Here is a 24565-nt window from a genome sequence, read left to right as displayed (position 1 = left end):
AAATAAATCCTGCATTAAAAAATATTAAATATTTTTTGATGAGATTATTCTCTCTGTTATCGATGATTTTGTTTAATATTAATATTGAACAAAAAGGCTATTTGTACATACATACAGATAAAGGTTATTTATGGAAAAGTTTGTAATTTACAGAGGTAATCTACGCGTTGCTTTCTTTGGACACTCTTGTATAACATCGTTGACAGCTGTCGTGACTGGTTACTGCGCAGGGGTCGCGAATCTGATTCGCACGTCTAAATCGGTGCGTTCCGAAAGTCGTCGAAAGAGCATTTCGGTCTTTCTATCCGCGAGATTAGTTACGATCGAGCGAATATTTATTATAATTCGACATTTAATTACCGGTACGTGAAAAATACGTGATCGCAGTAGGACTTTAATGCAGCTTAAGCATTTAAAGTAGTTGCCTGTGTAAAGTGTACGCGTTTGTCAATCCATATGTGACTGTCAATCTATTTTACCCTGAGACTATAACCTATCGCCTATCACACCAAATGATTTATGAGCTTCGGTGTTTGGCGGAGTTTTATGGCGCGTGCTGAGGTAAATTGTTGCATTTTTTCCTTCCGAATCCATCAGCTGGTGGCTCACTTTTAATTGAAATTCGCAGCCCACGAAAATGTTGGGGTCATGAGAATTGCCACATTCTTCCAGAAGTGTACATTTTATCTCTATGGCTAAGGGAAAAATAAGAGGTTCTGACTCCAACAATAAGGTATGTGTGTTGCAGTTGCGATTCACGTGAATGATCATTGTATCTTTACAAGTTGATATGGTATCTTTTGTTATTAGATAACAGCATCAAATGCAGCATTCAAAAATGGAGAAACCTACACGTCGGAATTTGAGATTAACGAGACACCACCCAGCGCTAGAACCTTACTTACTAAGGGCTACACGCAGGATGAAATTAATTCGTTTTCAGGTAAATTTCCTTTTATCTTGACTTATGTTACACGTTCTTTATATGAATGTATCTATATTGTATATTATTGTATATTATGCGTTAACTTATAGGAGCAACTGTATCGACACGCGGGCGTTTTATGACAGAACAAGAAAAGTTACGTTGTCCAAATGAGAGGCCATTGTATCTTTATATACAGGGACATACAAAACATAACGTTGATTGTACGTATCGTATCATTTTTTAAATATTTTCATATTACTGATTCGCGTATCTAATGGATATTTTATTTTACAGTGGCGATACAAAAGATCAATGAAATTATTAAAACGGAACATCAGAGTTCTCTAAACAGACCAAGCAGATTTACAAATGCTCCGCCACCGCTTATGAGCTTACATTCTGGAGTAACAAGTGTGGTAAATAACATCTTTTATTTATATCTCATTTACAATTTCAACAAGTTTTCTTGTGTATTAACTGATGTGCAATTTATTAGGAAAAGATTTGTGTTGGTATCGAGAATGCGCCACAAGGTTTTGACTTACGCGGGCGAATATTAGGCGTTGGTGATGCAAATTTAATGTATATTAGAGGCGAGACTGGGGCAAATGTAATCTTAAGAGGAAGAGGATCTCAGTTTATTGATCCGGTTTTGGGAGCAGAATCTCCAGAACCACTTCACTTGTATATAGAGTAAGAACGCCTGAGATTTTGTGGCATGTAGTGATTATAATCAGATAAGATGTAATTGATAAAATACTATTTCTTTAGGCATCCGAAGTCGGAAGCATTGCAAAATGCAAAACAATTGGCCATTAACTTAATTCAAACGATACAGTCCGAATTACAGACCTATATTCAACAACAGCCACCACCAGTACAACCTCAGCAAATCATAGAGCAATCCCAAATACCGCAAAGTATGTATTTTATTGTTCTTACTTTGCAAAACTAAGATAACTATTTATTCTCATACATAAATTGTATGTCATTCTTTTCCGCTTACAGCTCAATTCCAAACTATGAATATCGGTAGCTTAGGCCAACCAAACGTGGTCGCAATACAGCATCAAGGTAGGATATACAAATCATGCATTATTAGTAATTGTTATAAAGATGCAATTTTTTCCAAACTGACATACATTTTTTAATATATATTTTACACCTTATGTGTAACAGATATTATACAACATCCACAAAGCAATGTTGTAACCTTGCCTGCAACAATTCTTACGGCTACCGTAGCTGGTACTCCAGGACCTGGTGTATCAGTTCCTCCTCCAGGAGTACATATACCACCTCATACTGGACCATTAGTTCCACCCCCACAAGCTCAGGTGATTAAACTCAAATGAAGTGGTGTTACATAAAGCCGCTTGAAAAAAACAATTCTTTGTAACAAATTTTATTCTTTCTCTTATTAAAGGAAATACAAACTTTTATGTCACCACCACCTGTTGGACAAGTACAATTAATCGGTCCTCCGTCAACAGTAAGCCAAGTTCAATATCAGATACATCCTGGTCAACCATTACAAATCCAAGGACTTCAACCAGGATCGCAATCCTCGCCACAACCTGTAGCGCAAATGTATGTCATGAGTCAACCGCCGCCACAAAATCCGGCGCAGCAGAGTTTCATAACGAGCAGCAACGCGCCGGTCAGTGGGGCAGTGTCGTATGTATATACGCAACCGAACATGCAAAGGCCCGCTACGCCATCCCAAGGAATTATCGAAACCGTTAATGTGAATTTGCAACAACCTCCCCCAGCGGCGCCGCTCAATATAACGCAACAACCGCCACCGCCATTGTTGCATCTTCATTTTCCGCCACCAAACTTCCCACCGAATCAACCACCTCCTCCCGTCCCGCAAACCTATCAGATACAGTATCAACAGGTACAGGCACCCGTGTCACAGTCTCAAACGCAGTTTGTCTTGCAGTCCGGCGAGCATATCGTTCCGCCTCAGTTACAACAGAATCATGAACAATCTCAACATATGATACCTCATCAATTCGAAGGTCACGCACCGCCATTTCATTTACAAGTACCTCCACCACCGTCTGCGCAAACTTTCCTAGTACCTAACGCTCAATCTCCTCATCATCCACAACCGCCACTTCCTCCCGGCGGTGAAATTCAGCATCAGCAAGAGGGCCCGGACCAGGGACCGTTGCCGCAGCCGGTACCCCCTCCGCAAATAGTACCACCGCCGTCAATCAGTCAGATGCCGAATTCCATGAATATTCTTACCAGCGTACCACCACCAACGCAACCGCCTCCACCGCAAAATGCTCCGTGGCTATACCAAGCTCAGCAGCCACAGCAGATGCCACAATCACAAGGGCAATTGCAGGTAATGACGCTTGACATTTAGTGTTCTTTGTTTGACGCGTGAAAAATATGTGATGGCCTAATCAATTATTTATAGATGCAATTGCCACCGCAGAATATACCTCTTCATAATGTACCTCCACCGCAAGTTCAAGCACAAATACAATATCATCCTCAACATCACATACAATATCAAAACGGTCATATACCGACGCAAGTACATTACACGATGCAACCGCCGCATCAGCAATTCGAGCAGAAACCCGATTCGCCAGAACAGCAAAAATCACACGGAGTAAAGAGAAGGTTCTCGGACGTTGAGGGAGGTCAGGTAAAGTGCGATCTGCAAATATGTACGCATCAGATTGAAATGTGCGATAGAAATCATTCTTACGAATCTCTTTTAAAATATATGTCACAGGAACCACCACCGCCGCCACCACCATACCAATGTGCTCCGTTACCTGCGCAACGGCACGGCACAGGGTAAGTCGAAGAAAGAGAGAATATAATTATTTTTAGAGATTATTTATAGAGATGCTATAATGTATAAATTAATGTAACTGATAAAGTTACATTATATACTCCTTGTGTACAAAATGCAAACATTATGTGTACAGTAAGGAGCATTAATTCGCTGGGTTATAGTATCTTTACTTATCGGCGTAAAAAAATCAAGGTGAATTAAAAAGAGAGAACTAGTTATTTCTTATTCTTTTCGTTATACATTTTAATATTTCGATGAATAGCGCACGTGTTGATTATTAAAGACCCAGCGACCGATAAGTCAGGCTACTATGACTCATCGAATTAATGCACCATATTGTATCTATGTACCTATGTACATATTACCTATGTATAATGGAGTATATAAACTAACGTAACTTTTTACTAATTTTATATAACTAGTTATACCTTGGTAGACTGTGATGGAAAAAACTTGTGTGTTTGAATAAAGTTGGTCTACCAAGTGTGTAAAATTCTAAATAAATACTACTAAGAAAGCTGATGATTTTCAGAATCATAAGATACTGTAGCATAAACGTGCAATGAATTTAATCGAAGATTAGAAAGAACTTTATCGATATGAAGAAAGAAATTGATAAAGAAACAACTGCTTCAGATCGCTTATGCTTCACTTGTAGCAAGTGCAAATTTTGTAAATTATTGTAGAATTACATGAAGAAAATGTAAGTCATTATTGTCATTTTCTTACAGAAACCTGCTTTTGCATTATAAGGTGTTGCACAATAATATTAAAAGTGCAGAAAAAGAAATTTTAATATTTTATGAGATTTTTGTAATAGATATTTTTTATTCACAGATATTTATTGCTATTCTCCAAAATTTAATACGTTAGCAAGATCTAGATATATCCATGTTAAGATATAAATTATTTTTGAGCTTGTGTGAACTCAGAGCTTTTAAAAATAATTTAATTTGATAGAAAATTTCAACTTTGCGTTGTTTATAAATATTTAATAATTTTTGAATCATGGATATATCTTGTTCTTTCACACACACACACACACACACACACACACACACACACACACAGAATATTATTCCTTTTTTTGAATCTCGCATGGTTGTATAGATTTAAAAAAAATATGAAGCAATTTTATTATCTTTGCAAAATATAGTGCAAAGATAATAATATACTTGCATTTTCCTCATGTTATACATAAATCTATATTAGAATCATTAAATACAGCTTTTGCCAGAATCACCAATTATATGTTCCTTTAGTATAAGTAATGATCCAAAAGAGACGAAATATGTGATGATATAGTTGCTATTTTGCAGAATAGAAGTTAAAATAATCATAGATGGATTATTTGAACGTATATTGTAATGGTCTGCGACATTACAATTACGTTCTTAAGAACATTCTAAATGTAAGTTTCGACATCATTAACTGTGATCTGGTAAAACCAGGTATTTTCCATATTTCAGAAGTATCCGAGGGTGTGCATCAGGTGATTTTTGTCTTAATGCTTGAAACGTTTCTGTACAATCGTTATTTTGGAATTAATAATTCGCACCTGCATTGTTTAAGCAGAGAAGGTGATCGACAACAGCAAGTCTTACACGGTCCATCACCCACACCTGCGGGTCTGCCACATGGAGATCGAAACAAGATGCTAATGCCACCTCCACATCCAGGTCTGTAACTAAGAGTATTTAGCCTGAAAAATTGCTGGGTATCTTTTGAAAATTGAAAATGCAACAGAATATTGTAAAAAGATATGTCAGTAAAAAGATTGTATTTTTGAAGGCATTTATCTTTAATTATTTAATCGAGACTTTGGATTCCTTCTTTAATACAACTTTGTTATTGGCAATTACCCGATATAATATAATCATTTAGCTATAATTTGGGTATGAAAAGTAATTAAATTTACTAAATATGTTTCGGATAGATATCTAGCATTGTTTTCTTAATACTCTTAGACCGTAGTATATTATTATTGTAAATAATATTTTGCGGTAAGCATATTTATAAAAACTTTCCTTGATCTTTTTTAATTTACGTCTTAGCGAATTGCTTTTTTACGCATTTGTTGAGGGTACCTGCAGAAACGGACATCCAGAAATAACATGTATTATTGCAATCTCACATTACATAGAATGCTTTGATATATAGTTGATATACAGTTATCTTTAAATTTATTTTTTATTATTTTAGATTAGACAAAAAAGAGCACTGCACGTGTTACATACAGTTGCGAAGGTGTTTCAAGTATATTAATTTCAATGCTTTTTTTTATAGTGCCCTTCTTATTAAATATAAATCTGCATTTTCAGATGCAAGTGTAACCTGTGATTTTCTACTTCAGTGTTTGTTTATCCAGTGTTAACAATACTTAATACTATTAGATTATGTTAAGGCATATTATACATATATATATTTTTCGTGTTACTTAGTTCAATGTGCCTTGGACTTTATATTTCTTAGGTTAAACATATGTCTCCACCAGAGATTACTACCAAGGAGGGATATAGATGACCACTACGTTTAAAAAGTTATATATATTTAATGTTATATATTATGTAACATTAATACGGAATAACACATGATTTGTACATCATATAGTGATATCGTCTTTATTGTTGCAGTATTCTGAGCAGTTATCTGTCATGGAAAAAATGGATGAAATTTGAAGAATATATAGTTTTAATGATTAAATAAACTTTACATCCAGATAGCAAATAACTGTATGGCTTCAAATTTTTAGCGAATTGTTAACCATCTAATACACAAGAACGTAAAAATTGCATTGCTTGCTTTCAGACTGAAATAGCGATTGCCAAATCGCTCTGCTGATTTGGCAATGGTTAATGGCGTGAAATATTGTCCTAATATTTAATTTAGTCTTGTAAGATTAGACACGAATTTAGAAAACTAAATTTCTGTTTATTGCTACAGTGATACGTCTCAAGCGGAAGATGAAAACCGGCAGCAGTCTTCTTATTATACAGATACAATCTTGGCAATCGTCTCGCAACTAGATTTGCATCTAAATTCAGAAAAAAATTAATTTTACATTTTTTATTCGTAAACGATAACATATCATTCAATATAGATATTGGAATCGTCAAGATTAATTATGCGTGTATGCGCGTTTCGTTGGATATAGCGAGAATTTTTAAGTTTATTATTACATTACAATATTTCATCGCATAATTGCCATGTTGAATACAATGTTATGTTACGTATAGTTACTTAAAAATATATTCTATTGTTCTCTTCATATCATGTATCTTAATCGTTTAGGTGAGAAACGGAACCTGGACCAAAAGTTTGCAGGACTATCTTCAGGTACGTATGTACGGTGTATGATATGTCGTTATATCGACAAATATAAAATATATTTTATATTTGCCATGCAAATTTAGATTGTATGATATATTTTGTAAATAGGAAATGATCAAAATATAATTGCTGAATCTGGAAATATTCATGTCGGCAATGGTCCACCTCTACCGCCTCCACCTTCATCACAGGCGCCATGGCAAAGTCATCACATGAGGGTTCCTTGGTATAGACCACCGTCAAGGGAAGGGGAACCTCCCGGAGTTTGTCCTGGATTACCTCCTATTAATCTGCCTCCGCCTCAGATCAGGCCACGAGGTAGGCATTTGATTTATTCATCGCATCAAACTAATTTTTACCGTAAGATCTTAAACATCCTATTTTTTTCTCGTTGCGATTAATCGATTCTTTTTGATTACATCAACCTCTTTTTTAATATATAAATAATAAAAGTTAAAGATAAAAAACTTCTATATTATCGTAATTCTTTTACGCACAATATGTGACGATTTAAAAATCTTCAAGGACGTGGTGGTGCTGTCCTTAGGTCTCGCTGACGGTAATCGCTCTCCCACTCAGAACGCCGCGTTAGAGCAGTCGTTGAACATCGAGTACAATCAAATGCCGCCTTATACGACGAAACCACCGCCTTACAACGCGCATCCATTGATGCAGTCGATTTGCAATCCGCCGCCACCACCGCCGCCGCATCACCAACAACCGCGGCCGCCGCATCCTCCACAAACAGTGCAGCATTATCAGGTGCCGATATCTCAGACATATCAGCCACCGACATCCTGTCCGCCGTGGATGAACTGAAAGTCGTAATACTACAAGCGGCGTTTCTTGTATCTTGACGATGATCGATGCGATTTGATGAAAGCGACGATGTTTCAATGGGTGACATAATAACAGAGCGACGAAAATCAAGCTGCAAAGATCTAATGTAAATGAACAGTTGGAACTGCATCGTGTTATTTGCACTCAATTGTATGTTCCTTACGACAGTTATAATTTAATAATCTATTTCAAGGAGGGAGAATACTGAACAGTGTGTAAAAATTTGTAAAAATGTTAAAGATTATTTATACTGTATAATTTAAATTTGGTATACTAAGAGAAAGAAAGAAAGAGAGAACGCTAGTGAGAAAGAGAGAGAGAGAGAGATAGAGAAAAAGAGAAGTAATGTAAGATTACGTAATGAAAATAATGTTGGCGAGATAGATACTTATTAATTGTAGAGTTCATCTTGATGATCACTCAAAGAATGTAATTCTTGTATAGCATATGTATGTATGGAGAAATAATAATAGTGTTATTTTATTTTGATGGACAAACAGGTCTACCATTGTTCGTCCGAGGATTATTTGTTTTTCGCATACTCTCACGCGAGTAATAATCCATCTTATATATTTCCTCTCGGTAAAACTGTATCATCTCTCCCATTTACTTATAGATAGATATATAACATGTATAACAATGTATGCAGTTTTTTATGCAAAGCCAATAATAAACCGTTATTGCCAATTAAGTAGCTACTTTTACACCGACAGCCTCTGCATATCGTCGCGTTTCTGCCGCGCGGAACGGATTACGGATTGCCGTTTTCCACGTCAACGCGATTTAGCAAACAGCGATAAAACCGCACCGTTCCCATTTACAGCGAGCAATCGTCGCAATTAGCTCCGTTAAACGCCGCTAGGTTGACGGGAGAAGGGAGTAGCAGCGGCGGCGATCAAATCCTCACCAAGGCGTCCGTGTTCCGGGGGGCAGGCAAGGGGGTTGCAGGGGACGAAGTTCCGCTCGATACAAATTCGATAAAGCCGCTGGCGGCCCGCAGGACTCGCTCGTTATCCGGATCTGGCGGTCTGTTAGCCGCTACGTCAGAAAACGTGCAGCCTTCGTCGTGTTACGCGACCGCCGCGTACCCGATACTTTGGGGAAGTTTAATTTGCCGGATAGCGGGACGCCCTGGATCGCCGTCGTTGCGAATTCTTCCTCTGGAAGCGAAAGCTCGAGAGAGAATTTTTTCCGCGTGTTCACGCGACTCGAAGCGTCGCTATTAATCTCCGAGGAGCTCAATGCTCCGCTCAAAATGCACGAAAAACGATCAGGAGAAATGGCTTTAATATTAAACTTAACGATGCATATTTTGTTGAATCCAATTCTTAAAATACATAATATGTTAATAGAATTATTTTAACATGAAAATCTTAAAACATTTCGTCAAATATGGAACATCGCGTACGAAGAAACGATCTGTAAAATATCGTCACTGCAGATCGTTAGCGTGAAGCTTAACGCGAACGACCGTGTCACACGTGTTATGAATGCTATGAATTGACAAATTACACGCGTCGATTGCGATATTGATCGGTAACCTTCCTCCACGCGGGAAATATTTTGTGCTTCGTTGGACAACAGGTAAAGGCTGTGTCTCGGCTATTCCGAATATATAGAATCGATCATCGCGTAATCAGGGCCATCGTCTGAATCGGTTACCACATCACAGGGATGCTCGCTGCGGCCATAATCGCTTTTCGGTAATGTCGCTTTGTCCGTCGTCGTCTCATCAGCTTGTCGCAGCGGCAATCGCTTTTCGACGTGCCCGCCGCAAATTTCCAAAAGACTTCGGCCTCGAAAGCACTGTCGAACGTACATCCGGAAACACCAAGGTTTACACCGGTCCAGCCACGTGAAAAAGATATCTTTATTTAAATAGAAAATCATAATTGTATAATAAAAATAATTAATGACACATTCGTTGCGTTGTGTGGGTTTTAAGATTCCCGTGATAACTTTTGCTCTTGAATCATAGACCAGATCTCATTTCCTTCCGATTTCACATCATGATTCGCGTCAACCGTATCGAGAGCGATTCATTATCGGCGCTTCTGACGGATGCACATTTCCAGACGCAGGAAACCGCGACGAGCCGCGAAGGGCCCATCAATCAAGCGAGATCGAGCTCCACGCTGGTGAGACGCGCATGCAACTCGAGATCCGATCACGTTTGTCCGGCGAGCGTGCGGAATCGCGGCTACGACCGTTCCTGCGACAAGGAGAACTCGATCGGCTGCAGTTGCTGTCGGACGAGAAACGTCGGCGAGGACATTTCGGAGCTGCGGGACGAGTGCAGCGGCGGAGATGCGGTCGATACAGTGCCGAGCAGGGAGTGCGAGGAGTTCGTGCCGTCGCGCGCCGATCGCAAAAATGGATTTGCGAAATCGCTCGACCGGGACAGGTTTGCCTCTATTTGAGATATCTCGGTTTTGCGATGTTTTCGCTAAATATAAACTAGCAATTATACTTGTCCTATTACATTATTGCATTAACGAGTATTATGAAAAGATGTGGCACGCTTAAAAAACGATCCTTATCGAATCTCATAATAAAGAAGACAAACCTTGAACGTTTTAAGTCTCAAAATCATGCAAAGAGGCAAAGCGCTCTATGATTAACTTATTTTGTGCCGCGTGGGTCAGGCCGTTTGATATTTTGGCTATAAAGAAAAACATAAAACTCATATCTGAAATTATAATTATCAGTGCAACTTTAATACCCAAGAGTCATCGATGATCCATGTGGCACAAGTGATAAATTAATGAAAATGATGCGGCATGGAACGTGTTGAAAGCATCTCCCGTAAAATCATCCCGCTTTCGCGAATGCAGGTATGACGTAGCGTCGAGATCGACCGACGGCGGCGAGGCTGTCAGAACGATAGAACGGATCCCGCAATCCCTGCATCCAATATCCTATCATCATTGCAAAACGCAGTGCCCGCGTTCGAACGTGGATCTCGTAAATAATCCGCCGTGCGACTCCGCACCCCACGAGAGGCACGATAAGGTCGCGTGCGGCGACTTTACGGGAGACAGGGGCAAGGAGTTCGCGTCGACGAGTTGTCGCGGAACATCCATCGATCTTCCCGGCAGCGCGGAGGAGGGCGTCGTTATCAACGATGCTCGGGGTCGCGGTCCGGATGTCAAAGACGCGTGGACGAGGGCGAATGTCTCGGCGACCCGTCGGAAAATTGTCGATTCGATCTGGCGATGCGAGTGTCATCCGCGTGAAGACTCTATTCCGAATCTGTCGAGATCGTCGTGCGATCGTAGCCGCGACGGGTGCCACCATCGCCACGATTATCGTTGCGATTACTTCCATCGGCATTGCTGTTATCAGCAGCGCGACAGCTCGTGCATAAATGTCAAGGGGTTAATAAGAAATCTTTTTATAATACTAAGGAAAATCCCCATACGTAAAGTATCGATCGTCGCACTTCGTATATACATTGCTAACAAATTTTATAAAAAAAATATCGTTATTTTAGGAAAGAAATCGGTATGAATAAAAGGGGGCGAGACGGAGGATACGTGACTGAGGGGGATGAAAACGCCCCGCAGCTGCATTCTCTGTTTAATTCACTCTCTTCGCATCATTCATATTGCAGATGCGAGACGCGCGGGAGCGACGTCTCCGGCGAGAAAGCTCAGCACAAAAGCTGGCGCGATCAGATGCGAGGCGAGAATAGTCGATTGTACGCGCGGCAGTGTTACTCGAAGGAGTATTCTGGAATAATACCTGCCTCTCGTGAGCGGAACGACGAGGAATGCAGGGAGAAGAACGACGACGACGACGACGACGATGATGGCGAAGACGAGGACGACGACAGCGGCGTGGCTGTTATCAATCACAAGGACTCTATGTGCATCCTCGCTGAAAAATATAAAGCCGGCAGGAAGTGGCGCGGCAGAAGGTGCGGGGATAGGGAGCGATCGGGCGACAGGATGGGGGACAAGGACGAGTGTAACAAATCGTTGACTTCGGAAATCATCGATCAGCCGGAGTCGCCGCTCGAGATCGTAAACGCGGTTCCGCACGAGGGACCGAGCGTAAAGCACGTTTGCCGAGCTGCTGCACGTTGCGAGAACTGCGGAATCGCGGCGATCGCGAGGACGTGTGGTCGTGGATGTGGCCGACACGGGCCGCCAGAGGGTGAATTCGACCGATTGAAGTCCCCTTTGAACGAGACGGCTGCCACCCGCTGTTGCTCGAGTCGAGCGCCTTGTAGACGCGTCTTCTAATTCAATTTCGTTCCGTAAACACGTTCACGGACTTTTTACGCCAATTTTCTATTTTCTGGTTATTTTCAACGTCTAACATTTATCGCGCGCACCAGCCATTGGAATAGAAAACGATTTATAATTTATTTGAAATTGCGCTTCTACATTTTGATCCGTGCTGCATGAAAAATTTAAGCGAAATCCTCGCAACTTTTACACCTTTTTCCGTTCCAACTAAAAACTTCTTTTTTTGCAATATTTGCCCGCCGTATTAACGCAGCGAAATAGTAAGAGTATTAAAACGCTAAACGTTGAGAATAAAAATTATGCAAATCAAATTTTCGACAAGTCCATGAAACCGTTTAGCCTATATTGTCCGAATTAAATTAACGTTGCATAGGCGGGACAATTAACTTTTAACTCGTTTTACTCGTAATACGCATGCCAGAGAGCCAGTTTCCGTCCGGGGAATGTTTAAGCTCGCTACAGAAGCGCGGAACGTTAACGGAATTATCGAACGTAAGCATGTGCATTAAAATCCGCGGTGTCTCCGGCATTCGGCAGCTTCCGGAGAGCAGTTTTTCGCTTGCTGGACTCTTTGTGCTCGTTGTCTCGATTCTTTTCTCGCACCGTTCACCCGCAGCTTCCATGTTAATTGGCTCATCCCGCCGGTCTCTGAAAAGGATTCCGCAGCATCGCGACGCTTTTCTCTTCCCCTCGCGGAAAGTTCGGCTCCCTCTTCGACGCTAGTCTTGCACGTACGTGTCTGTTTCTTCGTCACGTTCCGACTCTACTTCGATTTCTCGACCTTCTTGCCAATCTTCCGCCATGCCGATCCAATACATGCCATTGTCCATCAGTTTTTCAAACGACTCGTCGAACTCTTCTACGTGAACGAGGTTCTCTTCGCTGTATTCTGTTTGCATATTTGGATAAATATATTTTAGTATTTTTAAAAATTTTACAATATAATTTTAATCTCTCTCTCTCTCTCTCTCTTTCTCTCTGATATTATTGTTTTGCAAAATCGTCACCTTTCTCCGCCAAGCGAGCATGCATCAATCGATTATTAAAAACACGTTGAAGTTCCTCGCCAGCTTCCATCAAGTCCTCTCGATCACCGAATTCCGTGGGGATGTCTACGCGGGCCATGACTTCGTCGAAAACCTTTTGGTGCAAATTTTTCAGAATTGCTCCCGCCACCGCTGATCTCGTTGATTCTACCGATGGATTAGCGTCGCTTCTTTTCTGGCGATATCGTCTGTAAGCTTTCTGTGACATTCATGACAATTGGTAATTATTTCTCTTTGGTTTTCTGCATGCATAAAATTAGCGCAAAATATAATATATAATTATTTTACGTACATAATATGATACAAAATAACTTATTCGATTTACTTGTATAACGGACGCAGCTTCGTTTGCTCTCATCGGTGTCAGTCCTGATTCTTCGTACATCGTATCCAGCCAGGCTACTGCTTGAACGGCCTCTCCGGGTTCTATTATGTCTACCTCGCTTTCTTTTTCTTCCTCTTGCGGTTGTATATCCTCTACGGGAAGTCATGCGCGCGATTTTAAATACTATTCTAGTGCGCCGAGGCGCATCTGAATGATCTTACTCATTTTCATTTTTAGGTTCCTTCTCGTGTAGTACCCGCGGTAAGTAGCCTGTATTAGAATGGTGGCTTTCGACGCTTCCGCTTGCGAAGCTCCTGCCTTCTTCAAAATCTCGAGGGTCCTTGCTGCCGCCCGTTGCCATTGAATCATGCCGCGGGACTCGTTTAACAGCATCCTCTCGTAATGCCCGCGGAAAGCGGCCTGATTAATAACACCAAAAATGACTCAAAGAGCCGCGAGCTACGATAAAGCTCCATGATAGAGGGGTTCTCGTTAGGTCTCGTATAGTAATTAACGCATATACTTGTATTATCGTGGCATGCTTCTCCGCCTGTTCCAGCGGGACCCCCGTCGCTTGCAGAATACTTTGCAGAGATACTTTGGACCTCTCGTCGCAAGTCGCGTCTAGCGGTCGAAAGGGGAGGAATTACTCTCGCATACTTTTTGCCCGTTGTGCTTTATAGAAATGCCGGGCGCGCAAAATTGTTTTTCTACATAATTCACCGTGTAATTACCGTCGCACACCTGGGCCGCTCGCATGTCTACCGCGTCCAAGTACGCGCGGAACGCCGTCTGAGCGCAAAAAAGGTAGAAAAAAATCTCTGAAATATTATTTAACTGCTGGATCCTTATCCGGCACGCGACAGTAAATTCTATACCTGAATCCTGGGCGCGGCGCGGGCGATCTGCTCTAAACTCAAGCCGCTCCGGTGAAGTATACCCACGATGGCCTGACTCCCCAATAAAATATTGTTTACGACTTTCACCGCGACTGCAATTGCACAATTGTACCGTAGAACGCGATGCACGAGTACTTATAGCGCGATTTATTACTTTACCGCACGCGGATGATATACACGCGATCATTCTCCGCGACTTTTGAATTTACATAATGATTCGTGGGATAAACTGGTGTGTACCGGTGCGCATGCATCAGTAATTAATTAGCTTAACGTTCCAATTAGCGTCTGTTTGCGAACGAATAATATCAAGACATCCAATGTTGTGAAATTGTTACATAGACGACGTTGGTACCTTTAGCATTTTCCCGTGTGATCAAAAGCGCTTCAACATAATCAGCAACGAAGCAATAAATGTTCCTTGGTTGCGAGCGTAGAACCTTTACGGATCAGATAATAATTTAATCGTCCTTTGACGTGACGGCGGTAAGTCAAATAACGATTTCATAGAGCGAACCTCGCGTGCGATGTCGGTGCATAGTTCGCGTAATCCTTCCGGGACCTTATATATGTGTTTAGCTCCATGTTTCTGGAGTAAAACGTTCATTTTCGTGATTATTGCTTCCGCCGAGTTGCTTGAATTTATCGACTCTTGCTCGTATCGCGGGTAATACGATGCGTGAAAGTTGCCAACTTTCGGTGGTAACGAGCACATTGATGAAGTTATATGTATACTGAAGCTATATAACGGAGCGAGTAGATCAGGCCACACGGTGTTAATCTCCGGATAAAATCACATCAATAAAATATCATTAAAAAATATATAGGGGGAGTCCGGTAGACTTGACCATAGAGGAGAGTTGAACCACTTCAAATATCTCGTTCAAATTTTGAACAAAGAGCTCAATTCGAGCACGTGACAATAACATGACGCTTGGTAGTGCGTTTCGACTGTGAGTGAGACAAACGTGTTTTAAAGTTTTAACTCTTCTCTATGGTCAAGTCTTCCGAACTTCCCCTATATTATACGAAGAAATTATAATCTTATTTATAGTCGTTTTCATTAGTGTTAAATTTCGTCGAAGTTGTTTCGCAGAGATTATTCCGCGACCACGCAAACATTTCTCGATAACGCAATTCTCGATAAGTCAAATTGTTTATGTTTATTTTGTTATCGGTTTACGGACGTTTCTACGAATGTTTTTTGCTGACGGTATCATCTTCGAGACCTTTCATTGGCACAGTTCCACTTCGCGCCGTTAGCGAAATGATCTCTACGTTATCGTGGGGCATTCCGAGTGTTGACTGGACCTGACGTGGAACTCACGGTCAGTTCCTCATCGACTATGAGCGGCGAAAGCCATGCCGATTACGACCGCACGCGTTGCATTCTCGGTGGCTCTGTCGTTGCTTGCCTTACTACCGTCGCGTGAGTAACTTACATAATGTTTTGATTCGCGCTCCTGCTGTTGTTTCCGACGCCGTCTTACCGCTTCACGGAGTTCTGTGCGAAGAACGCTAAAGTTCGCCCAGCGCAGCGATGCGATTTAATTGTGAGATTAAGCGTCGCGTTCTCATCTGACGCGCTTCTGTATCGTCGCAAAACGCGGGCAGGTCGTCGGGCGAACAGTGAAATTAATCTGGCGTGGATAAAAGTGACGCGCCCATAAAATCCGATCCGCAATAATTGTAAATAATGTGCAATGTGAGATGGGAGTAGTCTCGATATTAACACACACATCGCGATATTTCTAAGAAGTATATTTCTATACTTGAAGCTAGAATGGAAATGTGACAGAAACCGAACGTCATTCCCGCTTGCTGGAGGATGATTGAATATTCATGAACTACGCGCGGTCACGAATTCCCTCACAAGTTTACATTGACCGGTTTTTGTAGTGTTTAAAGATCGAAGCAGTCGCGAGCTATACATAAGAATCCTTGAGAGTGTGATCTGTAGAATTTATTTCTATCACTGTGTGTGTGTGTGTTTCCCTTTTTATCTGTTGATATAATTAGCTCATTGGTTTTTTTCACTAAATAATAATCTCTTGTTTAGCGATTGACTGAATTTCAACGCGGAATTAATAATATTTTCATATATGTGATAAAGAAAATATATGTGATTTTCCGAGAATTAGTAAAAGCATTTACGCAGAAATTATGCACTTTTAGTGTCTCTACAGGATCGTGTGCGAATCTCGGATGGGTTTCCTGATCAATATCAGACAGCCCTGATTGGCCCACCAGGCCGCTCCAAGTGGAACGAAAACAATGATTTTTCCGGACCACCGGGTCATAATAAATGGGGAGATAGTAGCAGAGGACCGCCAGGTGGTCGCGGTCCTCCCGGATTAACGGGTGGCAGGCCTCTAATATTAAACGATGACCGTCCTCCGGGCCGGAACAAAGTCGACACCGAAAGTTCATCCGAAGAAGGTGAAAACTATCAAAATAACGGTGGATTCACTCGAAGGTCTCATCCTGATTACGAAAGTACATCCAAAGGTGAAAACTATCCATACAATTATCCAAATAACGGTGGATCCACCAAAAGACCTCGTTCCGATTACGAAAGCTTATCTAAAGATGAAAACTATTCAAATAACGGTAGGTCCACTCAAAGACCTCATTCCGATTACGAAAGCTCATCCAAAGGTGAAAACTATCCACGTAACTATCCAAATAACGATAGATCCACTCAAAGACCTCATCCCGATTACGAAAGTTCATCAAAAAGTGAAAACTATCCACGTAACTATCCAAATAACGATAGATCCACTCAAACATCTTATTCCGATCACGAAAGCTCATCGAAAGGTGAAAATAACTATCCACGTAACTATCCAAATAACGATAGATCCACTCAAAAACCTCGTCCCGATTATGAAAGTTCATCCAAAGGTGAAAACTATCCACGTGACTATCCAAACAACGATAGATCTACCCAAAGACCTCGTCCCGATTACGAAAGTTCATCAAAAGGTAAAAACTATCCACGTAACTATCCAAATAACGATAGGTCCACCCAAAGGCCTCGTCCCGATTACGAAAGTTCATCAAAAGGTGAAAACAATCCACGTGACTATCTAAATAACGATAGATCCACCCAAAGACCTCATTCCGATTACGAAACTTCATCCAAAGGTGAAAACTATCCACGTGACTATCCAAATAACGATAGATCCACCCAAAGACCTCGTCCCGATTATGAAAGTTCATTCAAAGGTGAAAACTATCCAAATAACGATAGATCCACCCAAAGACCTCGTCCCGATTACGAAAGTTCATCCAAAGGTGAGAACTATCCAAATAACGATAGATCCACCCAAAGACCTCGTCCCGATTACGATAGAGAGGTCCTCCATGGTCCAGACGATCGAAATGAATATCCACAAAGTCGACAGTGCAGGTACATTTGACTACCTCTCATTGTCAATTAAACACATAATTTTTTCAGTAGTGTAATGTATGACGGAGATCGTACTTATCTTACATTCATATTTGTGTCTTCGTGTTAGTTTAGAAATTCTCACGAAAAAATTCAATTATTTTTAAATAGAGGCAATGAGTTTCGTTGTGGAAGTAATGAGTGCCTGCCGCGAAGCGTTAAATGCGATAATAAGATTGATTGTCGAGACGCCAGTGACGAAGAATTTTGTAGTAATCTTGGGTAAGTTAAATGCTATCATGTCTTTTTTTTTATTCGAATGCATTACTTGACATAATATGAATGAATACGGCAATAATCACTTGACACGGACTTTTGATAATGACATTTATCTTCGCTCTTTTTCTGTCTTTCTTAATTTCTCTTTTTATTTAAAAATCTCAGCTTTAAACGCGTGATTTTGCATGTTCACGAAATTCTAGAAACAGAAATCGGGGGAGTGACTGCGTTCTGCCTGAACAACCGGAAGGGGGAAACTACGAATTGACTGATTGCGAAGAACCTTGCATTAAACGTCCCGGTGACTTGGTTCCCAAAAACAGTATCCTCAATTTTACCTGTAAGAGCAATTTTATATTGAGCGGAAACACCATTTCCGTTTGTGTCGACAACGACTGGTATCAGCCGCCTTCGTGTCTCAGTAAGTCTATTTCGACAGTGTATTTACCTTCGAACGTTGAAGTCTCTGCTTGAGGCAACATTTTTCTTATTTAATGACGCGTCGTATGATATAAAATTTATTATTTACCTTCTCCGTTGATTATCTCTAGAAGTCTGCCCGCCGTTGAACAGCACCAGCGTGGACATTTCTTGCAGCTACCAGGGGAAAACGGTGTCCTGTAGCGAGCGCATAATGCCTGGTACACGGGCTACACTCGCCTGTAAATCATCTTATAAATTACCTTTAACGAACGATCCGGCTTACAGGGAGATCACGTGTCTCGACGATGGTTTATGGGATCGTCGCCTTTTTCGCTGTCTACCAGGTACTTGTCATTCACGTGCTTCCTGACGCGAGGAAACGGAAAAATAAGGAAAAAAAAAAACGAAAAAGTCTCGACGAATTGAACGTCAACCATGCATGCTACCGTCCATTAGCAGACCACACATGACGTTTTTCCTCAATAATTGTCGTATAAGATTACAGTTTCGAGACTTTTTTTCCAGCTAGTGATTTATGATCCGGCGGCTCATCTGCAATTATCGTGCCATCGTACAGCAAAAATATTAACGACCGTCTGCTTAATTAGAATGTGGAACGGCCATCGCGCGCGGCAACACCTTAATCGTAAACGGATTTCAAGCCAAAGCAGGGGTATTTCCATGGCACGTGGGTATTTACGCCAAGGAGCATGCGGGCGAGTACCAGCAGATATGCGGCGGCACTTTAATTAGCAACAATCTCGTCGTATCAGGTAAATTATCGCGCGGATGAATCATTTTATTCATGGATTTACTCTCGTCGTGTAAATACATTTCGTAGCGGCCCACTGTTTCTACGATGAGACTTACAACAGACTGTACCGCGCATCGAAATACGCTGTGGCCGTCGGCAAACATTATCGCGATTGGAACGCCAGAGAGAAATACGCGCAGCAATCGTCGGTGGAGAGCATTCAAGCGGGCGGCAGGTACCAGGGAGCGAGAGGTAATTTCGCCAACGACATAGCTTTGTTGAAGTTGAAGACGCCCTTCGAGCTGACTACCTTAGTAAGGCCCGCCTGCATAGACTGGGACAACACGTACGAGAGGGAGCAGCTGCAAGTGGGACACGCCGGCAAGGTAACGTGGGCCAAGTATCAATTGTGAGAACCGACTAATTGGCCGTCTTAGCGGCAATTTAATTAATTACGAGGGCGCTTTGTAATGTCCGAGCGAAAGTACATTTGGCGAACTACTAGTTGTAAACTGCATTAACGGCACAGTTTTGAAACTAAACTTCGGCCCGCGTGCACGTTGGGACATTGTTACAGAGTGTCCATTTAAATTGCCGCGCGAGTACAATGCGTATAGTTTTGTCTTTGATCGCGAGTGGAGAGGGGGGGTTATCTAATTTTTGTGAAGTACGCGGTTTGTTTCGCTTGTTGGCACGAGGAGGAAGGGAGAATAGAATGTAAAGAGAAAATAAAACGGACACGTGAGCTCATTTCGTGATTTCAGGTGGTCGGGTGGGGTAAAGACATCAAAGGCGAACCCACCAGGAGCTTGCAGGAAATTGACATGCCGTTCGTGCCGTACGATCAGTGTTTATCCGCGGTTCCTGTAGATTTTCGAGGATACCTCACGTCCGACAAATTCTGCGCCGGCCATTTGAACGGTGAGTCTATATGTATGCGAACGAACGAGAAATTTATTTGCTCGCTCATAGGAGAACATGCGTGAAATTACGTAATGTTTGATAATACTAATTGACTGATGACAGATGAAGTAACTTTGAGTATCTTTACTACAATCGCGATAAAAACATGCACTTCTGAAAACGTAAATGCACGTGCGTTTCTCCTTTGTATTTCGTAATCGTACATAATGAAAGTAATTGCACAATTATCAGGCTCGAGTGTTTGCGACGGGGACAGCGGCGGCGGCTTGTGCTTCGAGAAGGATGGCATTTGGTATCTTCGTGGCGTCGTGAGCGTAAGCCCGGAGGACAGAGGCAGCTGCGATTACAACTCGTACGTTGGATTTACCTCTATCGGTCATTTCCGTGATTGGGTTCGCGAGGCCTACGTCAATTCGTAAATGTTCCGAGGGACGTGTGAGCTGTGCGGGCGCGCGAAATATATAGCCGGGCATCATCGAGCCTGCAATAACGCCAGACAGTTCGATGTGACGTCAAAACAAGATAACAGCAACAAAACATTACGGATTGACAATTGTAAATCTCCTTCACAATTTTAGCATCGAGTGGCAAAAACGCGAAAATGGAAGGATATAGAGATTTAAAGATTTGTGCGATAAAAAACTGATTTTTGTATTAAAAACACAATATTATCTCTGAGTGACACTGTCGAATATGATTTTATAAAAGTTTTAAAGATCTGCGTTGTGTATATGATACCTTTTTATCATAATAAAACTTTTTAATTACACCTGCACAGTTGTGACGTATGTCTAGGAAGAAATCAATAAGGAAGTTATTATGCCTAATCGGTTCTGCATCGCTGCATAATTATCCCCCCCTTCGGCCACTTCGATTCTCCACGGTTATATAGATATAGACATCTTCGTGCATCAAGTGACGCAATATGAAACCGACTGTAGTTTCATATGAGTAATACTCCTGTTGCCCTAATCATAGCGTTTACTGCGCTCTCATGCAAATATTTCCACACACGTTGTTGGACATATTTTTAATGTTCGACACGATTAAGTGCAGCTCGAGCCATATCGAAACGCAACTGAATGACGAGCGCCCGTGACGAGCGCTCTGCTGGACGGCTTTATCTGACAGAAATCTAAATTAGTAACGCGTCATTTTATTTACAGCGGCGCCGCGTCATCCGTAACGTAAAGCACGGTGTCGTCGAGGATTTCTTTTATTCGTTGTTCCGATGCACCGTGTCTCCCGCAGGAATTTCCCAGTATCGAGATTATCTTTGATGGTATCGGTACACACATGGACTTTGTTTTGCGAGCTTACTGTCTCCTCGATAAATTGAGTTCCGGAGTTTGATGACGCATCGGTCGTATAGCCGGAGCTATTTGAGCTTCATATTTCCCACAAATTCAACGCGATCACGTTCCTATAGTGATTATGCGCAGCGAACGCACGGAAGATAATTAATACTACGCGTTTATTGTCGTTGGAAATAATAATTTCGCATGCACGAGCGCGTACGTGTGTGTGGGTGTATATGAGCGAGTACGAGTATAATTTAATATTTCAGAATATCCTGCGGAGTGCATATATAGTACGTGCGATTGTTCCAGTAAGGAAGCGCATGTATCTTCCGAGTTTCGCGATATAGACGACCCATTAATTATTTAATTAGAACTACCGTACCTTAGAGCGCATAATATGCGCGCCGCGTGGATATGTGTACTCAGCGGTGTCAGGTGCATACACATGCGGATGCATGTGTTTGCATCTGGGGGAACCCCGCGTTTGCTTCCTGCAAGATTCATACATTAACAGGATGTGTTCGTTTGTTCATTGGTAAACCGTAGTATGATCATTATACTAAGGGTGAAGGTGGAAGGTGGGAGCGAGCCTAATAGAACGCGCACACGCGAATCGAGCCCCGATAACGCTCGATCGATACGAGCAAGGAAATCCAGTTTGAGACAAAGCAATTTTCGAATTTGCGAAATGCAAGGATCCGATACGGGCGGAACTTCGAAATTGCACCGACGCTTCGAAGTTATAAATTTGCAATCGGTATTTTGTCTCGTTGCTATTCTAGTTGTATTCTATAGAGAGCGAAATCAAAATTCGTGTTTCGACAAAATCGGCACGTGTTAATGATACAAAATCATTTTACTTGCACACGCAATACAATCTTGTAAATTTCCCGACGATTCTTCGCGTTCACTTTGCAGGATATCATACAAACGTGACCAACATTCGACCGGATGTCGAGATAATTGAAACAGGACGAACTTATTAGCCGACTCGTTTCCATTCTTTCCTTCGTCGTCACCGTCGCCGGCGCGACGCTTTTGTGCATTAACACCGAACGAGTGTTTTAGCGCGGCCCTTATCCCGCGCCACCCTGGATTCTGCGCAAGTGTATTTTTCTTCGGGCTTTTAATTAGTCCGGTCATTAATTAAACACATTTCCTCCTTCGGGCATCCGCCCGTCGACGCCCGCGTCCTCTCCCACTGCTCATACACCTTTTCTGTCTTCATCCCCTTTCCTCTCGCGGCTAGCCGCTCTCGCCGGCACTGCTCTTCCGCCTCTTCCTACCTCGGGAGCGACGGGAGCTACCTCGCAACACTTCAGGAATTTTAATTTCGCCCTAACGTGTAAACACGCCGGCGCCAATTTATTTCACCACGGGGAGCGTTTTAAAAGAGAGGTTCGGGCCCGGCCGACCTCGCTTTCTCCCGCTCGCAGCCTGTTTGCCCTTAACTTTAATTTTCTCTCTTTCTCTCTCTCGTTCTCTCTCTCTCTGGCAACTAGATGCGTTTCGCGATTTACGATACTGCGGAATAGCCGCGGGCCTCGATACGAAGAAAATTGAAGGCCATAGAATACCAGTAAACATACCAACGAACGACGCGCGGTTAAAGAATATTGGTGGATAATACGAGTTTCTTTTGCCAAGCGAAAATATCACGTGTAAAATATGATTCCTCCGTAAAATATATCCTCTAACATTTCATGTATTTATTAAAAAAAGAAAAGAAAATAATAATTATGTCATTTTATATCATGACCACGGAATAATCGACCCGATTGTCCGCCAGTGGCTGGCCGTTCACTGGATCACTTAATTCCGCTGCGGAGAGCGTACGTTTTCCGCTCATAGCGGATAAACGGAATCGCTTCACATCGGATGATTAGTGCCAAGCTTAACAGCATGGAATAATGTCCGGGATTACGATAATTAAAGAGTGTGATTAGTTTTATTGCGGCCGAACGGCCGTAATAAAATGAACGGTAAAAGTTTCCGGCGGGTAAGGAAAATTAACTTATAAACGCAATTTTGTATTTTATTCACGGCCCGTTTCCTCAGCTGCAGAATAATATTTTCTGCGAGACGGAGCGACATATATTCTAGTTTCCGATAATCGTTATAAATCGCACCGTGTCGCTGCTTAATCGCGACGTGATGGAATAACCTGTTTAATGCCCTTATTTAGTGACATTATATGCAGCTAAAACGCGGCGCTCCTCGAGTATTCAGGTCAAAAGGCTGCGCGCTCCTTTCAGCTCGGCAGTGCTGGCGCAGAAAATGAAACAAACACACTCCGCGATAATTTAACTTGAGTTTCGGGCGAAATCTTCTCCCCCCCCCTCGCGGCCTTATCCTTTGAAATCCTTTAATGGGAATTCTTTGCGACTATACTGCGAGATGACTTAACTCAGTGATAATATTATTGTACTTGGCCTGAAAACTTGGGAAGGACTCTTGATACGCGAGAGAAACGAGAGTTGAGCTGTTTCGCGAAAAGGGAAACGGTCAATGCGACTTTTCCGGCAGCTTCTGGAAATTAATCAGCTAAAGATACCGTGATTAGACCTCAATATGCTTTTTTAAGAGCGTCTTTTACGGATTGAGGATCCACAATTGGCTTTAAAACGTAATTTCGAGCACTACTATACGAATTTTCAATCTTGTTAGAATGATCTTTCCTGCTTCCGTTGCTTGCGTCAGGAAACCAACGTCATTAGCTTCGCGAGACGACGATCACTTGTTCGACATCCACGGAAGATGTTACTGTCGGTAATTTTATTACGATTCTCGATTCTCTCCGATTTATCGGTGTACCGAGTGAATTCGTACGGTCACTGAACTCGAAATGTGGCTTGGTACTACATCGATCCAACTGCTCGTTCGAGAGAAAGAGAACCTGAGAAGAGGGAAAGAAAGAGAGAGAGGGGGGAGGATAAAAAAGACATAGTAAAAGAAGGAGTCGGAAGGAGAAAAAGGATCGTACCTGGCGGAACCATTCCGCGCGTAAAGCGCAAGTAGAAGCACGAACGAAAGGTAAGATAATGGAAA

At 41.9% G+C, this 24565-nt stretch overlaps 3 protein-coding genes across 9 annotated transcripts; 2 read left to right on the top strand and 1 right to left on the bottom strand.

Annotated features, from left to right (window-relative positions):
* The first annotated feature begins 261 nt into the window (after positions 1-261).
* LOC143894165 (uncharacterized) lies at positions 262-8613 on the top strand. 2 transcript variants are annotated; one of them, XM_077400303.1, is made up of 16 exons: positions 262-561; positions 629-733; positions 811-943; positions 1036-1149; positions 1223-1344; positions 1425-1621; positions 1700-1848; positions 1937-2002; positions 2108-2265; positions 2355-3287; positions 3363-3596; positions 3687-3751; positions 5328-5431; positions 7044-7088; positions 7191-7400; positions 7608-7772. In XM_077400303.1, exons 2-16 carry the CDS (start codon positions 692-694, stop codon positions 7637-7639), a joined length of 2604 nt encoding a protein of 867 aa, XP_077256429.1. In that variant the 5' UTR covers positions 262-561; positions 629-691; the 3' UTR covers positions 7640-7772. The 2 variants fall into 2 exon arrangements, with proteins under 2 accessions (XP_077256429.1, XP_077256428.1); XM_077400302.1 differs by having other exon boundaries at positions 266-561; positions 7630-8613.
* Positions 8614-12464: 3851 nt separating this feature from the next.
* On the bottom strand, positions 12465-18776 carry LOC143894168 (uncharacterized). Of its 6 annotated transcripts, none has more exons than XM_077400306.1 (8): positions 15888-16012; positions 14425-14537; positions 14281-14338; positions 14070-14170; positions 13768-13966; positions 13547-13698; positions 13183-13420; positions 12465-13064 (listed from the first exon to the last, which is right to left on the bottom strand). In XM_077400306.1, the coding sequence occupies exons 3-8, from the start codon at positions 14303-14305 to the stop codon at positions 12895-12897; spliced, it is 885 nt and encodes a 294-aa protein (XP_077256432.1). In that variant the 5' UTR covers positions 14306-14338; positions 14425-14537; positions 15888-16012; the 3' UTR covers positions 12465-12894. The 6 variants fall into 6 exon arrangements, with proteins under 6 accessions (XP_077256432.1, XP_077256433.1, XP_077256434.1 ...); XM_077400307.1 differs by lacking the exon at positions 15888-16012 and adding an exon at positions 15633-15650; XM_077400308.1 differs by having other exon boundaries at positions 14281-14537.
* On the top strand, positions 15716-20985 carry LOC143894166 (uncharacterized). The gene is made up of 9 exons (XM_077400304.1): positions 15716-15874; positions 16621-17857; positions 18008-18118; positions 18319-18536; positions 18667-18882; positions 19147-19311; positions 19380-19678; positions 20057-20213; positions 20448-20985. The coding sequence occupies exons 1-9, from the start codon at positions 15808-15810 to the stop codon at positions 20633-20635; spliced, it is 2658 nt and encodes an 885-aa protein (XP_077256430.1). The 5' UTR covers positions 15716-15807; the 3' UTR covers positions 20636-20985.
* Positions 20986-24565: the final 3580 nt, after the last annotated feature.

The sequence above is a fragment of the Temnothorax americanus genome, unplaced genomic scaffold, assembly GCF_048541705.1.
Source record: "Temnothorax americanus isolate GAGA-0224 unplaced genomic scaffold, ASM4854170v1 Scaffold13, whole genome shotgun sequence".
Taxonomy (NCBI): Eukaryota; Metazoa; Arthropoda; class Insecta; order Hymenoptera; family Formicidae; genus Temnothorax; species Temnothorax americanus.
The sequence above is the reverse complement of the archived record's forward strand: the minus strand, read 5'-3'. Positions and strand labels throughout refer to the sequence as shown.